We start from the raw sequence: 14,989 nt of genomic DNA, 5'->3' as shown, positions 1-14,989 counted from the left end.
TAAACATGTACAGCATGTGCTCTACCACTGAGCCATGGTTCTTCTTAAAAATGCTTTCTGCTCTTCTTATTCTACACATACATTTATACCCAATTAGTGTTGATAAATATTTGGACAAATTTTACATTCTAAAGAGAAGGTTGGAGAAGGCTGTTATAGCTGTGGGCCAGTTAGGGAAGATATAGGTTTTGGTGGCTTATGTCTTTCTACAAGACCAGAGCACAAGCATGACAGCAATAATCAGGTTACAAAATACTGAGAAGCCATATCCCAGGCCAAGCTTTTAATATTTTCTAGTGCTGCAAATGCTGGATAAAGCTGCATTAAAATAATTTAATTTAGATGTAAAACATTTCACAAGGGTTCATGACAAGCAACATTTATAAATCACGAGTAAAAATAATATAAAAGAAGATATGCACAGGGAAGCCCAAGGCATTTCTTTGCCTCAGGCAGTGAAATGTCTTGGACCTCCCTGTGCATATCTTTTATATTCTCTTACTCATGATTTATAAATGTTGCTTGTCGTGAACCCTTGCAAATATGACACCCTCCCATCTGTGGCAGGTTTTCAGCATTCTCAGGCCATGTTGCTAAGGCAGGGGCAACAGCATCTGAGCAATCTGATTGTGCAGTGCCACCAAAACATGTAGCAGCAGCAAGGCGTTCCTAGCCCGTTGAAAGAGGTGAGGAGAAGCACACCAAAGTGGGTTGAGGAAGGGAAAATGAACAGCATGCCCCACTGGGATGAGAAAGGGCAGCAGCAGCAGGTGGCAGGAGTCACCATTTGCCACCCCCTGTACCCTCCTTGCACCTGAGACAACTGCCTCATTCACCCTTCCACGAGGCAGGGCTATTCCCAGATAGGCAACTAAAGCAATCTTCTCCTGGGCAGTAAGCACCTTTCCAAATTAAAAGGTCATCACTGCAGAAGGTAATGCAGTCTGGGCAGTAAGTTGCACTGTGAGTGGGAGGGAAAGTGAGCAAAACCGTTTTCTTAGCACCCCTTTTGCTCCACCCCTAGTATGGCCTTCACTACTGCCACCAAGTCAAAGTCTTTCCCCTCCCTTGTTACCTCCACTAGACAGGCCTCTATCACTTCAACCTTTGAGAATTATTTTATGACTAACCCAATTTACTTGTACCAAGTAGAGTGAGATGGCAATTAGACATGGGGTGACAAGCAAAGTTTCAGAGACCAAGGTAAATAAATAACAAAAGTTAGGTTTTACTATGCGGGGGGGTCAACAGTTTATACAAGAAACATTTTAAAGCATCATTTGCAGTACATTGTAAAAATGGGAGGGATATAAAAATAGGAAACCTGTCTATAATGATATTGTACTTCAACCAGAGTCTAAAACCAAGCCATTCCTTCCATCTCACACATGTGCCTTCCCTGCCCATCAGCAGCCATCTCTTCTTTTGAACTCTTCTCTCTTCATCAGTCTGTTTTTGCTCATTCTCTCAAATAGTCTGACTCTGCCCCCACCCCCAGACTATGACCAATCAGAAGGGCAATAGTTTAAGTTTCTAGTTGCCTAGTATCTTACGTTTTTGTCTCCTGGGCTGAGCTAGCTAGGAGAAATGACCTTTCATGCTTTCTGATAGATGAAAACTTCTAAAGCTCCTACAGAAACTAACCTTATTCTCACCTTCTTAGTGCTGAATTACAAATTACCCTTTTGGGCTAAAATTAACTCTAATATCTAGGCAAAATAACAGGGTGGTGTTTCTTTTAAAGACAACCATTTTACAGCACATTACCACATTGAATATAGTAAAATGCATATTACAAAATGGCAGAAGTAATCTCATTCATCCACAGGAAGATATTGAGAACAGCCATATTTCAGAACTATGACTGTGTAGTTGATACACCAAGGACACCGTTTTACATCATTCTCTGCTGGCCATATCCATAAAAGGCAATATCAGCTGTCTCTGGATTGCATATTTACACGTTGGTGGGGGGGATTACTTAAACTTACTGGGGGTAATTTACTTAAAGGCATTAAGCATTACACTGCTTAATAAAAAGGAACTTTCCTACACCTTTTATACTCACCTTTGGAGCTGTCATTGTAAAAAGTAGTTTTTCAGGGAAGGGTTTTCCAGAACGCCTGTCCTTGTTTTGAGTGACAACCACCATAAAATCATCCTGACAGCCTCCAAAGGTCAGCACCGAAGAGTACAAGTAAGCCAGTTTTAAGTGCTATATGTAGGCAAGAGAGAAACAGTTTTAAAAAATGCTGCACAGGAAGACTAATCCTCCACCCTTTCTGTAAGTTCTCAATACTAAACAGCAAGTACAGATATTTAAGAACAGTGCTGATGTCTTCCAACATACAGAGTGTTGCCATTGTACACAGGAGACCTAAGTTTGAAGCAGATTTTCATGTTTGTTTTTCATACCCAGAGGTCCACACTTGATTATGGCTACAACACACATTGAGGCGATTCTCATGACCACCCAAAAGTGGGCTAAGGAGCCTAGCCTGCTTTTGGGCGGTCTTGTGCTGCAACGGGAGCCACGCGCCTTCCAGCAGCTGGCCCTCAGAAATACCCCTCCCCTAAGACATTAACCACATCTTTTTGCACTAATCCTGCTCTCCCTGCAGCCCCCTCACTGATTGTGAGACTCGCCTCATTAACTCATATTAAACTCATTAAAATGTCACTTAAATGGTTAAATCATATACCATTCATAAATACATTCATTAAATACATTCATTAAATCATAAATGTGTATAATCCAAGAATAATTAAAAGCAAAGTACTAGCTGTTTCAAACTATAATTAGAAGTTCACCTTCTACATAAATCAAACAACTTTGAGAAAGCTTTCTCCATTACTGCCCCGGACTTACTCTATATTGTTTTTAAGGAAACAATACATTTTTCCGGATTTAAATTAAATAAATACACTGGAATGAAACAGGACTCAGCAAATATTTGTTCTGTTCTTTAACCACAGTTAAGGACCACAGGCATGTCCAATTTCTGTGCCACACCACACAATATTGAAATGCACTTCTGGAGAAAAAGCTTTTAAATTCCTCTTCCAGTATGTCTCACCTTACCATAGTATTATATTCTAATATACTGATTCCATCTTCATTCACAGCTATCCACAGTGGGCAGTCTTCCAAGGGAGAAGGTAGGACAGGCTGGGTAAAGAATATAAATAATAACAGCAATTCCTTTATTTTATTTATTTATTTATTTATTTATTTATTTATTTATTTATTTATTTATTTATTTAATTTATAAACTGCCCCATCCAAAGCAACAACTTTAAAAAGAGATAAAAACATACAATTCAAAACACAGTGCTAAAAATAATATTAAAACAATTCAAAAACAATCAAAACCAATTAAAATACTTAAAAAAAAAAACACTTTACAAACCTTGGAAGGCCAGACCAAACAAATAAGTTTTTAGGGCTCTCTTAAAGGCTGACAGTGAACCTAAACTGCTGATATCTGCTGGGAGTGCATTCCATAGGCCAGGAGCAGCTACAGAAAAGGCCCGGTTCTGAGTTGCCACCAGATGTACCAGTGGTAACTGGAGTTGGATCCTTCCAGATGACCTCAATGAGCAATGTGGATCATACTGAAGAAGGCACTCTCTAAGGTATCCCAGACCCAAACCGTTCAGAGCTTTAAGGTAATAACCAGCACTTTGTATTTCACTCGGAAACACACTGGCAGCCAGTGCAACTGCTTTAAGACAGGCATAATATGGTCTCTCCCCGTTACCCCAGAGACCAATCTGGCTGCCACATTTTGAACTAACTGAAGTCTCCAAACTATGTACAAAGGCAGCCCCATGTAGACCACATTGCAGTAGTTAAGCCTAGAGGTTAGCAGCTGATACACTACTGTTTTGAGATTTTTCTCTTCAAGGAATGGACACAGCTGTTGAATCAGTCAAAGTTGATAGAAAGCGCTCCCGGCCATAGCCTCCACCTGAGATACCAGGGTGATCCAAGAGTACTCCCATGCTGCATACCTGTTCCTTCTAGGGGAGTGTAACCCCATCCAGCACAGGAAGATCTAACTCATCCCTTAAATTCCAATCATCCACAATGAGCACCTCTGTCTTGCATGGATTCAGCTTCAATTTGTTATACCTCATCTAGCCCATTACGGCCTGTAGGCAGGCATTTAGGGAGTGAATGCCATGGATGGGTGAGAACATGGACTGATAACATGGATGGGTGACATATGATAGCTCTCTGTGTCAACTACTGTATCTGGGTTCTGTAATTTCATTTTAGTATATGTGTGGCTATAAAGTATCATTACATCTTTTGAAGGCTTGTATTATAGTGTGTATAAACTCTGTTTCTAAGAATATGTCTTCTGGTTTCAAATTTAGAAGAAATTTTAAGGAAAGATACTCAGAGCCTAAATTTAGAATTTAGGTGCTTAGAAGTGCTTAGTAAGCACTTAGTCTTGACACATTAGACTGCAACCCACTATCTCAAGGGTAGTCCCATTAACTTTTACTAAGTAGAACACATGGATAGACTGCAGCCCTAATTCAGGCTATTTATTATTTTAATGGCATTCTGTTAACCAAACACCCATTTCATATTGGTTTATTTGTTTAAAGTGATATATAAATATTTCTAATAATAATAAATATAATAATATCCCCATACAAATAAATTGAGTGGGAAAAGAATATGGTACTATTGGCACTGATTTGGAACTATTGCAATAATGTCACTATGAGGGGGAAAGTGGTTTCTTCTCTTGTCTGAAAAAGTTCTTGGATTTATTTTCAACTCAATTACAATTTCACAGGCCTACAATAAGCAAGTCACAATCTCTCAGCCACCATTCTTTAGCTTCAAAATATAACAACATTATTCCAGGTTTGTTATAAACACGGTGAAGGTTGTAAGGCACTTTAAATGCTTGATTATATGATTACTAATAATACAAGAGTAAATGGTGGTATCCTTTATTGGACTTACCATGGAAGTGTGAAAGCTTATAACCAAAGAAATGTGACAGAAGTTATTATGGGCCCTGATGCAACTGAAGGGCTGAACGCGATTAGGGGACTGTAACAGCAATAAATTAACTCAACTAGCCCGTGAGATAAGCATTGGCATGAGACAGGGAGGGCCTTATTGCTGCCCTTGTAGGATACAAAGTGTTTTTTCAATTTCTTGAAGGAGTGAGTCCTGTACAAACTTTGGAAGTGTTTTGCTGATGAGACAGATGCTGCAGGGTGTCCCAAGTCACCTTATCTAAGTTTGCCAAGACAGGGAGCATAGGGAGAGACATGGGTTGCGTGGACGATGATGCAGCCACAAAGACACAGACTGGGTCCGAAACAGGTGGCTCCGGAGGCTTAAGCTCAAAGCCTAGCGCTTGCCAATGACTTGTAAGTGATAAGGCTTCATTTCTTGTGCTAGCGAACCCGAAGGTGGGTTAATAACATTTTCATCAGGCGAGATCCGAGAGGGTTCATCAGTGATGGTAAAAGCATCTTGAGAAGAGGAAGACGAGTATTCCTCATCAGAAGTGTCATCATGGGGAAGTGACTTGTCTGGATGCTGAACTAGATCAGAGAGATAGGCTTGACAGGCAGCAACAGAAGCTGTGTAGGTGTTTGAGGAATAGCAGGCATCACTGGAACATTGTTTGGGAGTGCAGGCATAGAATCCAGTTTCCTAGGGGAACTTGAGTTCCATGGGGAAGGAAATGTCAATCCTCCCCTAAGCTGCCTTTCTTTCCATAAACAGTGCTCAGCAAAATTGTAGGGGAAAGCTGGGGAGAGTGAGTGAAAAACTATGGTCTAATGCACCAGGTGAGCTCCAAAAGCCCCTAGCATGAGCAGTAGGAGCGAAATAGTAATTGTGTCCATACCATGGTGGGAAAGGTGAAATCCTAGATGTGACAGGCTTTGGAGTTCCTGAAGGAGGGGCAGAGGGAGGCCAGTGGTGGCCCGGGTCCAGTCCACTGGTGTGGCCCCCTAGCCTCGGCCCTTGCACTTGACATCAGATGCTAAGCCCCGCCCCTGCATCTGACATCAGGGGGCGTGGCTGGGGCACAAGGCATGGTGGCCCGGGTTCTTTGAATCCGTTTGCTCAATAGTGGCTATGCGCCTGCCTGAAGGGGTTCTTGGAATCACCAGAGGGTTGGAATCCTCATTATGACCTAAGCCCAATAAGGGGAATCTCTTCATGGTAGAGCCCAAGGGGGGTCATAGTTGTTGACCCCAGAAGGGACCCCAGGGACTTCAAGGGGGGTTCCCCAGGCAAAGCAAAGTCAGCCGTCTAAGAGTGCTGATTCCTAACAGGAGTCGAGTGAGACTTAGCCAGTGAAGAAGAAGAAAAGTCCAGATGAATAGGAGACACTGCTGGTGTCGTGATGTTAAGGCAGGATGAGAGGCTTCCAAGGTCACTGTTGCCATAGGTGTAGAATCGGTCACGTCTGGAGTGGGTTTCAATGATGTCTATGATGTCAAAGTTCCCTTCCTAACCTTTCTGAGGCAGCTAACACAGCGTTCATGAAGGAACTGAGGGAAATAGGTGTTATCCCGCCTAAACAACAATGCACCTCAGGTATGAGACTGAGCACCTGAGGTGAGCTTGCAATTCTTCCATGGGGGTTTCACGCATGTGCACAAACCCAGTTGTGAGGGACCATGGGATTCCCTCAAAGATCTTGTCATCTCTCCTTGTGAATTTCAGTGCTCTGGCCAGATGCGGAGCTCCACCTTCATGCTATTTCTGCAGCATTGCCTGCTGGGCAGAACTTATTTTCCCATCTGTTTTCATGAGTGCTCCGTGTCTGGCCAGAGTGCCAAAACTTGCAAAGAGGGACAAGTTTCTTCAGAACCTGATGCAGGCATCTGGAGTCTGCGCAAGAACCGTTGTTAAATAAGTTAAGAGCTTAAAAAGAAATGCAATATACCAACATGTGGAAAACCCCTAGGGTCTTTTCAGAAAATCACAGCAGTTGATTGGACTGGGGTCACATGGGAGGTGGTCTAACTGTTTGCCCCTTTGCTAGTTCTCCAACTTGAATCTCCCCACAGAGCTGCTCTTAGCGACAGAGAGGAAAACTTACAGGCCTTTCCTCACTGCAGCTCATAGCACTTTTAAGAGGATGATTTGGATTGGGCTGTGGCACAGGGTGAAAGGGTTAGACCCCATTCACCACAGTACCAATCTAATCCCACCTCCCATGGCTGCTTTTTGAAAAAGAAAAGCATGTCAGGAATTCTTATCATGGAGTGTCTAAGTTTGGCTCTCAAATTATATCATTTCTTCAGTACAGAAATGCCCAATTAAAGCTATCAGTTTTCATTTCAGCTTTCAAAGGTATTTGTGATTACACACTTTTAGTGATCTCTAGTGCAGGAAATCACATGCGGAACAACTTGAATACAATGTGACAACAAAAGTAATGTATGAGATAGAATTTTCTTTTACTAGTTTTGTTTTTTAATTCAGTATTTTCCTAGAAGTGATTTTCTGTATATCAAGAGTGTTTACACAATTATAATGTACCTTAGCAGTAAACAGCTTGGCTCCAAAGAGGGGCCATTTCCGAGCCACCGTCAAATAGATCCGGACACATTCCTGCAGAGAGCATCCCTGCAGCAGCATCCACTTCGTAGCCAGTTGGTCAGCCAGCCGCCTATAAAAATAGTATCACATTTGTCATCTTCTTCAAAAGGAAGGCTAATAAAAGGACTGCATGAATACAGTGTGTTGTCCTAAAGAACTGAAAGTGGTACTTTTCAAATCAAAAGTGGATTCAATGCTGTGCACCAGCTTTCACAGTGAAACAATGCAGAACACACACTTTCGTAAGCACACTTCATGTCTTTCTCAGTCATTATGAGTTCTCACAAACTGGCATAGGTGGGAGGCCAGAAATGTTATGCTTGGATGTTAATTTGCAAATGCCACAAGTGCCTGCTTCTCCCCCAGGAAGAGGTATCATGTCTCAGAAGCAGCTTAACAAGGAGGAGTGTAGATTTTGGTCTACAGGCTGATAGGGTTGAGGGCTGACAAAGTGCAATTGTATTATCTTCCTTTATGGGTTGAGAGGGTTTCTTTGTCTTGGTTGGCTGTATAAATTAGTAATCAAGGCTGCTTTTTGATAGGGATAGGATTTGTTTTTCAAACGACAGTTAGCTAAACTCTACCTGTATTAACATAATCTACATAGGTAGTTAGAGAAATAAGCAACAAAGATGCTCTGTCAAGGGAACAATATGTACAGTAGTTTAGAACTGGCCCATGTAGTATTTAATTTTCAGTGCAGAGCTCTGTACAGCAAGATGTGGCAGGCATGTTTGTCTCACCTTAGCAGCTCAGGAGTAGCATTATGTTTGTACTGCTTTGGGTAGTATTTTTCTAGGACCTGCTGGATAAGATGTTGCATTTTGGAGTGAGATGAGCCCCCAGGGCTTAATGGTACTGCTCGATCCAAATCTCCATATTCCACCTAAGAGAAAAACCAAGGCCAGGCATTGGAAAATTGGATTGACACAAAGTGATGCAGGCACATGCAGTTCTGAGCAGGAATTCATGAGTGTGTATGCAGGGTGAGCAATTACTGGAGATAGGTAAACCAGGAAGGTCCTCATTGGAGCCTAACAAACCTTATACTTGCTGATCTTTGTTTTTACCTCGGCCATTTAGTCCATTTATACACAGATACAGTGTGACACTGGCCAGGGTCAGATTATGCTGCTGTTGCAGCATCTAATCTAAGTGCTCCAAAGATATCCTGATTTTATACCATCAAGTAAATTATAGCTTGTGGGATGTGTATATCTCTCCAGTCCCTTTCTGTTAATACAAGTATGAGGAACCAGACTGGTCTTGGAAAGATACATGATTCCCCCTATTCTGTTTGATTCTGGACATCCCAACTAATTTGCCACAACCCCCTTCTGTAGAACTCAACTTGACCCCTCTGCTCCAAGCCCCTCATTGATTCCTAATCCCAAATCCTCATAAGCTGCTGCTTCCCACCTACCAAACCTCACCTTGACTGGTTGCCCAGCCCTTCCTACTCTCTCTACAGAATCAACCCCTTTGTTTCCTTTGCCCTTCACTCTTCTTTGGAGTGGTGCTGAGAAAGGAAGTTTCTCCCATCTCTTGTTCTAGGAAAAGTGTTGCCTTCTTCCCCCACAAAATGCTGCCCTAGGCAGCCACACTGAATGACCAGGTGGGCCAAGACAAACACTACATAGGAAGTGGAATTTTTTATAGGAGCCACATGGAAATGAGCAACGAAGCTCTATTTGACTGGCATTCCATTTTCTTGATACCACTAATGACACCAGTGAGCCTTGACCTCAGAAGCACAAGGACTGACTGCTCACCTGAGCCATTAAAGCTGCCATTTCCAGAGCCAGCTCCTTACTGACAGGGAACCTCCCACTGGCTATTTCACCACTAATCTGGAAAGCCAGCAGCAAGCGCTCTCGGTCTGTGTCATCTTTTGCTTGGCTTCGGAAATACAATCTACATTGAAGAAAAATGCCAAAAGAAAATAAAATGCCTACCTTAGCACAGTTAGCTGGAGCTTAATTACTTTAAATTCAAATTAGTATTTATTTACACCTGTAAAGTTAGTTTTGCACAAGGAGAGGATTCAAGGCAGTCTCCTGAGAAGTTCTCCTGCACAAGCTCTTTGAAGGCCCTTATGTTTCTTTTTTAGATTGTGAGCCCTTTGGGGACAGGGAGCCATCTTATTTATTTATTTATATTCCTCTATGTAAACTGCTTTGGGAACTTCTGTTGAAAAGCAGTATATAAATATTCGCAGTAGCAGTAGTAGAAATCAATGGGAGCTGCAAAAGAGTACAGTAATGCTCTTCCACTGCTCTCATTAATTCTAGTGGAACTTGTGTGTACGAACTTCTTAGGGGATTGTGTTCAAGCTTTCAAAATGGAAAACATAAATAACATAGAGCCTGTTTCTGAGTAAAGTGTGCACCTGGAAATTTTTGCTGAAGTTCTAACAACTTAGTGAACTGCCTGCTTACAGCTAATGCTTAGAAGTGTTTAATAAAACTGAGGGTGTCAGTTTAGGAATGGGCACAGATAAAGAATGTTTATTAATCTGTCTGCAGCTCCTCTGCCAGAATCTAGATGCAAGCCAGCTTCCAGTTATTAAGGATCCTTAGACTCTGCTCTAATGCTTCAAGTATTTAGCATTTAGTTAAAACACATTCTTAAAAGTCTTCATTTAGGACACATGTGAACAAAGCTTATTCTGGAGACTGGACGAGTGGCATGTGGAGTCCATGAACATTAGAAGCTTCAGCCCCTGCCTATATAAAATCTGTTGGGGTTTTGTGATTATTTAGCAAAGTCCAAGGAAGCTATCACTCCATTTACAGAGTGCAGAGTTAGTTGTTGCAGCTATTTAAGGAACACACATGGGGATCACTGTAGTCTAAACTAAATTGATTTATTGGTGAAGTACATTTGAGAAAGGAGAGACCTATCCTATCTATCAGCTATATAATGAATAGGTAGGGAGAGAGTGAGATGTCTCCACCTTCTCTCTAGAAGGAAAGGAAGAGGACTGACTCACTACTGGAAGTACCTGAGGAGTCAAAGCAGAGCTAATCGAGTAGAGGCAAGCAGGGACAGGTAAGGAGACCCTCACTAACTATCTCTACTCCCAATGCCCCTAGTGGTCATTAGGATAGTTGGTGCAAAAGGTCAATGCACTGGAACTCCATCTCCAACTTAATCAAGTAGTGATACCAGCAAAACTGGCACAGGGATATCTTGAGGGAGGAGGCTTGTGCTTTTTCCGGGGACATTTTCCATGGTTTTGGTTGTAAGCTACAGCATTCAGCTGGGAATGCTAGTAGCTTCTCTATGGCTCCATATGAGAACTGCTTTGCTAAAATGGACCAAAGACTAGCCAGATGGTTTGGTGGATGTCACAAGTATGGCATAGGGGCAATTGCTGTCCCCTATTTGTCCTCAGACTCTAGTAAGACTCTGTTTTACTGCACAGGTTAAGCATATTTTATGTATGCCTACAAACTATCAAAAGACTTTTCCTCATCTAATGAGCAGAATGGCATTCTTCAGAAGGAAGAGATTATCACCTCAACTGTCTCCAAACCTCTAATGCATTTCTAAGTCATGACCCAGCCAAAGTTAAGGGCTCCATTAAGGTCAATGGGGTAGATTTAAGCATATCCTCAACTCTCTATTGAAATCAGTAGGGCTTCAAAGTTCTTAACTTTGACTGGGTCATGTTCCTAATGTTTCCAAGCCCAGCTCAGGACCCCTTTCCTGTTTCTTACTTTATAGATCATTGTTTTACTTCATCACTGATCAATATGCATCTCATCCTCTCTCTTCCTCACTGCCCTCTCTCCAACTACCTCATTTTAAGATGTTGATTATTTAGATTTTTATAAGAAAAAATAGATGTGATATTGTAGTATTTCTTTCCCACCTGTACTGCTGTGCCCTCACCTTCCTCCCTGCCTTGAAATATGCTCAACAGAGTAATTTTGCAATGATATTTGTGCAGATTTCCATTATTTGTTTTTATGATAATATGCATTTGTCTTGTTCTTTCTCACTATACCTTCTGAAATAGGAGAACTGGCTTGAGAATTCCCCACCGCCACCACTATCTCAATACACTTCGGCTCCAGCTAAACAGTAAACGTATAAATCTGGAATCCCACCGGATGATCTTAAGCCATATAAAATATATGAGTTCATTATTAGATTGATGCAATACCAATCCTAGTCAACAGTGGGCAGTACCTGTTTTTATATGTTAGTTTCACTATTTTTGTGCCACCTTCATATTTTCCAGGACTCAACTCCTTCAAAGCTTGTTCCCACTTTGAAATTACATCACAGATCTTTAAAAAAAATAATCAAAGAAACAGAAAGAGGCTGAAATAATACAGACATAGGAAAAGACAGTATTTGCCACATTTATATCCCAGTTTTCTTCAAGAGTTTCATAATGGAGCAATAACCCTGTGAAATTGGTTAGGTTGAGAGGTAAAGATTTTCCTAAGGCCAGTGAGTTCCATGGCTGAACTAGTATTTGAATTTGGGGTTCTTCACATCCAGGTTCAACACAACATTACACCATATTATAGTTGCTTTTATCTGACAATGCAATTATTTCATTCATTTATTTATGTATTTATTTAAGAGAGGTATATGTTGCGATTCTTCATAAATGAACTCAAGGCAGCTTACAACACAATTAACAGAGCAAAACTCAGTGCTATTTTAAAGGCAGAGCTGATCCATGGTCCTCAGATATGTCCCAACATTGAACCAACTCCAATCTCATACCTTAGTCTTATGCCAGCTAGCCACCAGCAGAGATAAACAGCTATTTCCAGTTCCTAGATGGTGACCATATTTTAGACCCCTGAGATTCTTATAAATCAGTTCATCAGTAATCAATTCCTATCACGGACTTAGTGGCTGATTGGGCTGATCTAGTTGTGCCAACACACTTCCTACACCTAAACCTAAAAGTTAGAGTACCATAACGGATACCTGAACTGACATGAAATCTGCCAAAATAAGCCCCAGCCTTCTCCTCAAGCTCCAAATTTAGAGCTAGAGGGGACAGGGATCATCCCTACAGCTGCACTTGGCTTTTGATACCCTCTGCAGCCCAGTACACTTCCCACTTCCTTGAGGACAGCAGAGGATTGTCCCCTGACCTTGCACAGAAATGCAACAAATGGCCAGGGACTGAGAGGAGGAGTAGGATCCTGGCGATCACAAGTTTTGGACTGGCTATCAAGGCCAGTCAAAATTTGTGGGCCATGCAGTCAATTATATTGTTTACAGTTGGAATGCGTCCCGTACTTAATTTTTCTCTTATCTAACAAATATATAAATTATAACAACTATCAGTCTTCCACTATAACCTTTTTTCTATTTGTCCTTGGTCAATATTATAACTTAATTGTGTACATCGGCAGTTTATGCCAATTCCTTGTTTCTCATTTTATATATGTAATAAGTAACCACAACCATCAAGATATTTGCAAGGATGATCTGAAATATATGTAGAGAGATTGAATGAATAACCCAGGGCAGTCACCTTCACAGGGCCTTGAAGGCAGTGCTCTAGATCCTTGCCAGAAGGATCATCTGTAAAGAGTGAAAATCCAGAGTGGGATGATCGCCTCATTCCTGTCTCCTGGTTCAGCCGCTGCAGGAACTCATCAACAGTTGAGGAGCCATCGAAGCCTACCACCTGAAATTGAATAGATAACTTGATCTATTATGAATAGACAACTTGATCTAACTTGATCTATTATGAATAGACAACTTGATCTATTATGAAGGAGGGGAAAGCTAAATCTCTATTTTCATCATTACAATGGATGGGCAGACATCCATGTTGGGGCCATGCATTGTAGGAATGAATATAAATAAATATAAATAATTTTTTTTGGCTTTGCCCACTCTTTCATTAGAGACTATTCTGGCCTGATACAAAATATGTCACAAGCATGGCAGCCAAGATGAATACAGAATTTGTAATCAGGGTTATCAAGAGCCTCATCTGCCCGTTACTATAACCTTCAAAGTTGAGGGGTTATTTAAACTTACCCAATATGCAACCCAAGAGTTCTGAAGCATCAGAATTAGGTATGTGCCTGAATTAGCTTGGGTAGCCATGGATGGGACTAGGATCAGTTCCTTTAAAAACCAGCTAAGCAGATCCTTATCTGCTCCTCTGCCAGTGCCACCCCATCGCCTTTCCCGGGCACGGTGCTTGCTGTCCAAAAGGCCACGTGTGGCTGCTCACCTGGTTTCTAAAGGAACTGATTCCCACCCCACCAAAGCAGTTTGGATGCAGGTACCCAAGCCAATTTGGCACTTCCCTAAGGAGATGCCGAACTTGTTTGGGCACATCCCTAGTCATAAAATCTCACTCTACCCGTACAGACCCATCAGCAAGCATAACCCATAGCAAATGTCTATTGAGATTGAAAGGCACATATCAATTCACTTCAGCTGGCCTACTATGCTACAGAAGACCCTCAAGAGTATGGTTCCCAGCTTTCGTTCCTACCTGATAGGTCCCATTCATGAAGTGGACTGGAATGCTGAAGGGGAGTGAGTGGTGGTAGGGATTTCTCAGCAAAATGGACACTATCTCCATTCGGGAAGGTCTGGCTTCTCGCTCTCTAGCTTGCAAGGTGCGCTCCACTGATCTCTGACAATAGATTGCATACTTGCCTATTTCACTTCTAACCATGAAGTGAAAAACAAGAGAAGAACAATCCATAACACATTTCAGAAACATTCATGTCAATTACAAATTACTTAGTCTCAATAACTATCACATTAATGGGTCACTTGCACAAGACCTTTTCTCATTAATGAACAAGAAATATGGGGGAAGAAGATATGATTAGGCATTGAAGGATCCAGTGCCAACATCAACATCATAATTATAACAGTTTGGGAAGGATCACCTCTACTGGGTCCACTTTTGTTCCCATTTGCTATGTAGGTAGGCAGTGAACTAAGGCAGGTTCCGCTTACAATGGCTGACATTCTGACTAATGAAATATACATGCATCAAGGGTCCATGGGCATGCAGAGGGAGCCCTCACGCAGCTCCCCCAATCCTATAGCACATGCATACTGTTGTGCCAGAGCCCTAATACTTCCAAGTGCTGCCTGCTCTCTGAAAGTGTTCTGTAAGATCAGAAACATGTCGCTGAGGATCAGCAATGTGTTTCCGATTTTAAAGAGCATTTCTGGAGGGTGGGCAGTACTTGGAAGTATTAGGGCTCTGGCACAACAGCACGTGTACTAAAGGACTGGGGAATTGCATGCGAGAGCTCTTGCCGTGTGCCCACTGATCCTCGAAGCACACATGGCTTATAAGAAATAAGAGACTCCCCATCTCTGACAACTTTTAAAAGGGCTGTTAAGACACATCTATTCACCTAGGCTTTTAAT

General features: G+C 41.7%; 1 protein-coding gene across 5 annotated transcripts in view; it reads right to left on the bottom strand.

Annotated features, from left to right (window-relative positions):
- The window catches only part of PLEKHH1 (pleckstrin homology, MyTH4 and FERM domain containing H1), a 108,434-nt gene that overhangs the window by 5,415 nt on the left and 88,030 nt on the right, over positions 1–14,989 (bottom strand). For all 5 annotated transcript variants that reach the window (XM_053274440.1, XM_053274430.1, XM_053274448.1 and 2 more), the window contains 8 exons: positions 14,091–14,268; positions 13,110–13,265; positions 11,795–11,895; positions 9,370–9,511; positions 8,341–8,483; positions 7,538–7,667; positions 3,083–3,169; positions 2,069–2,215 (listed from right to left, as the gene is read on the bottom strand). In XM_053274440.1, coding sequence (XP_053130415.1) covers positions 2,069–2,215; positions 3,083–3,169; positions 7,538–7,667; positions 8,341–8,483; positions 9,370–9,511; positions 11,795–11,895; positions 13,110–13,265; positions 14,091–14,268 — 1,084 coding nt within the window. The remainder of the gene's footprint in view (positions 1–2,068; positions 2,216–3,082; positions 3,170–7,537; positions 7,668–8,340; positions 8,484–9,369; positions 9,512–11,794; positions 11,896–13,109; positions 13,266–14,090; positions 14,269–14,989) is intronic.

This window comes from Hemicordylus capensis, chromosome 1 (genome assembly GCF_027244095.1).
Source record: "Hemicordylus capensis ecotype Gifberg chromosome 1, rHemCap1.1.pri, whole genome shotgun sequence".
NCBI classification, from domain to species: Eukaryota; Metazoa; Chordata; class Lepidosauria; order Squamata; family Cordylidae; genus Hemicordylus; species Hemicordylus capensis.
The sequence above is the reverse complement of the archived record's forward strand: the minus strand, read 5'-3'. Positions and strand labels throughout refer to the sequence as shown.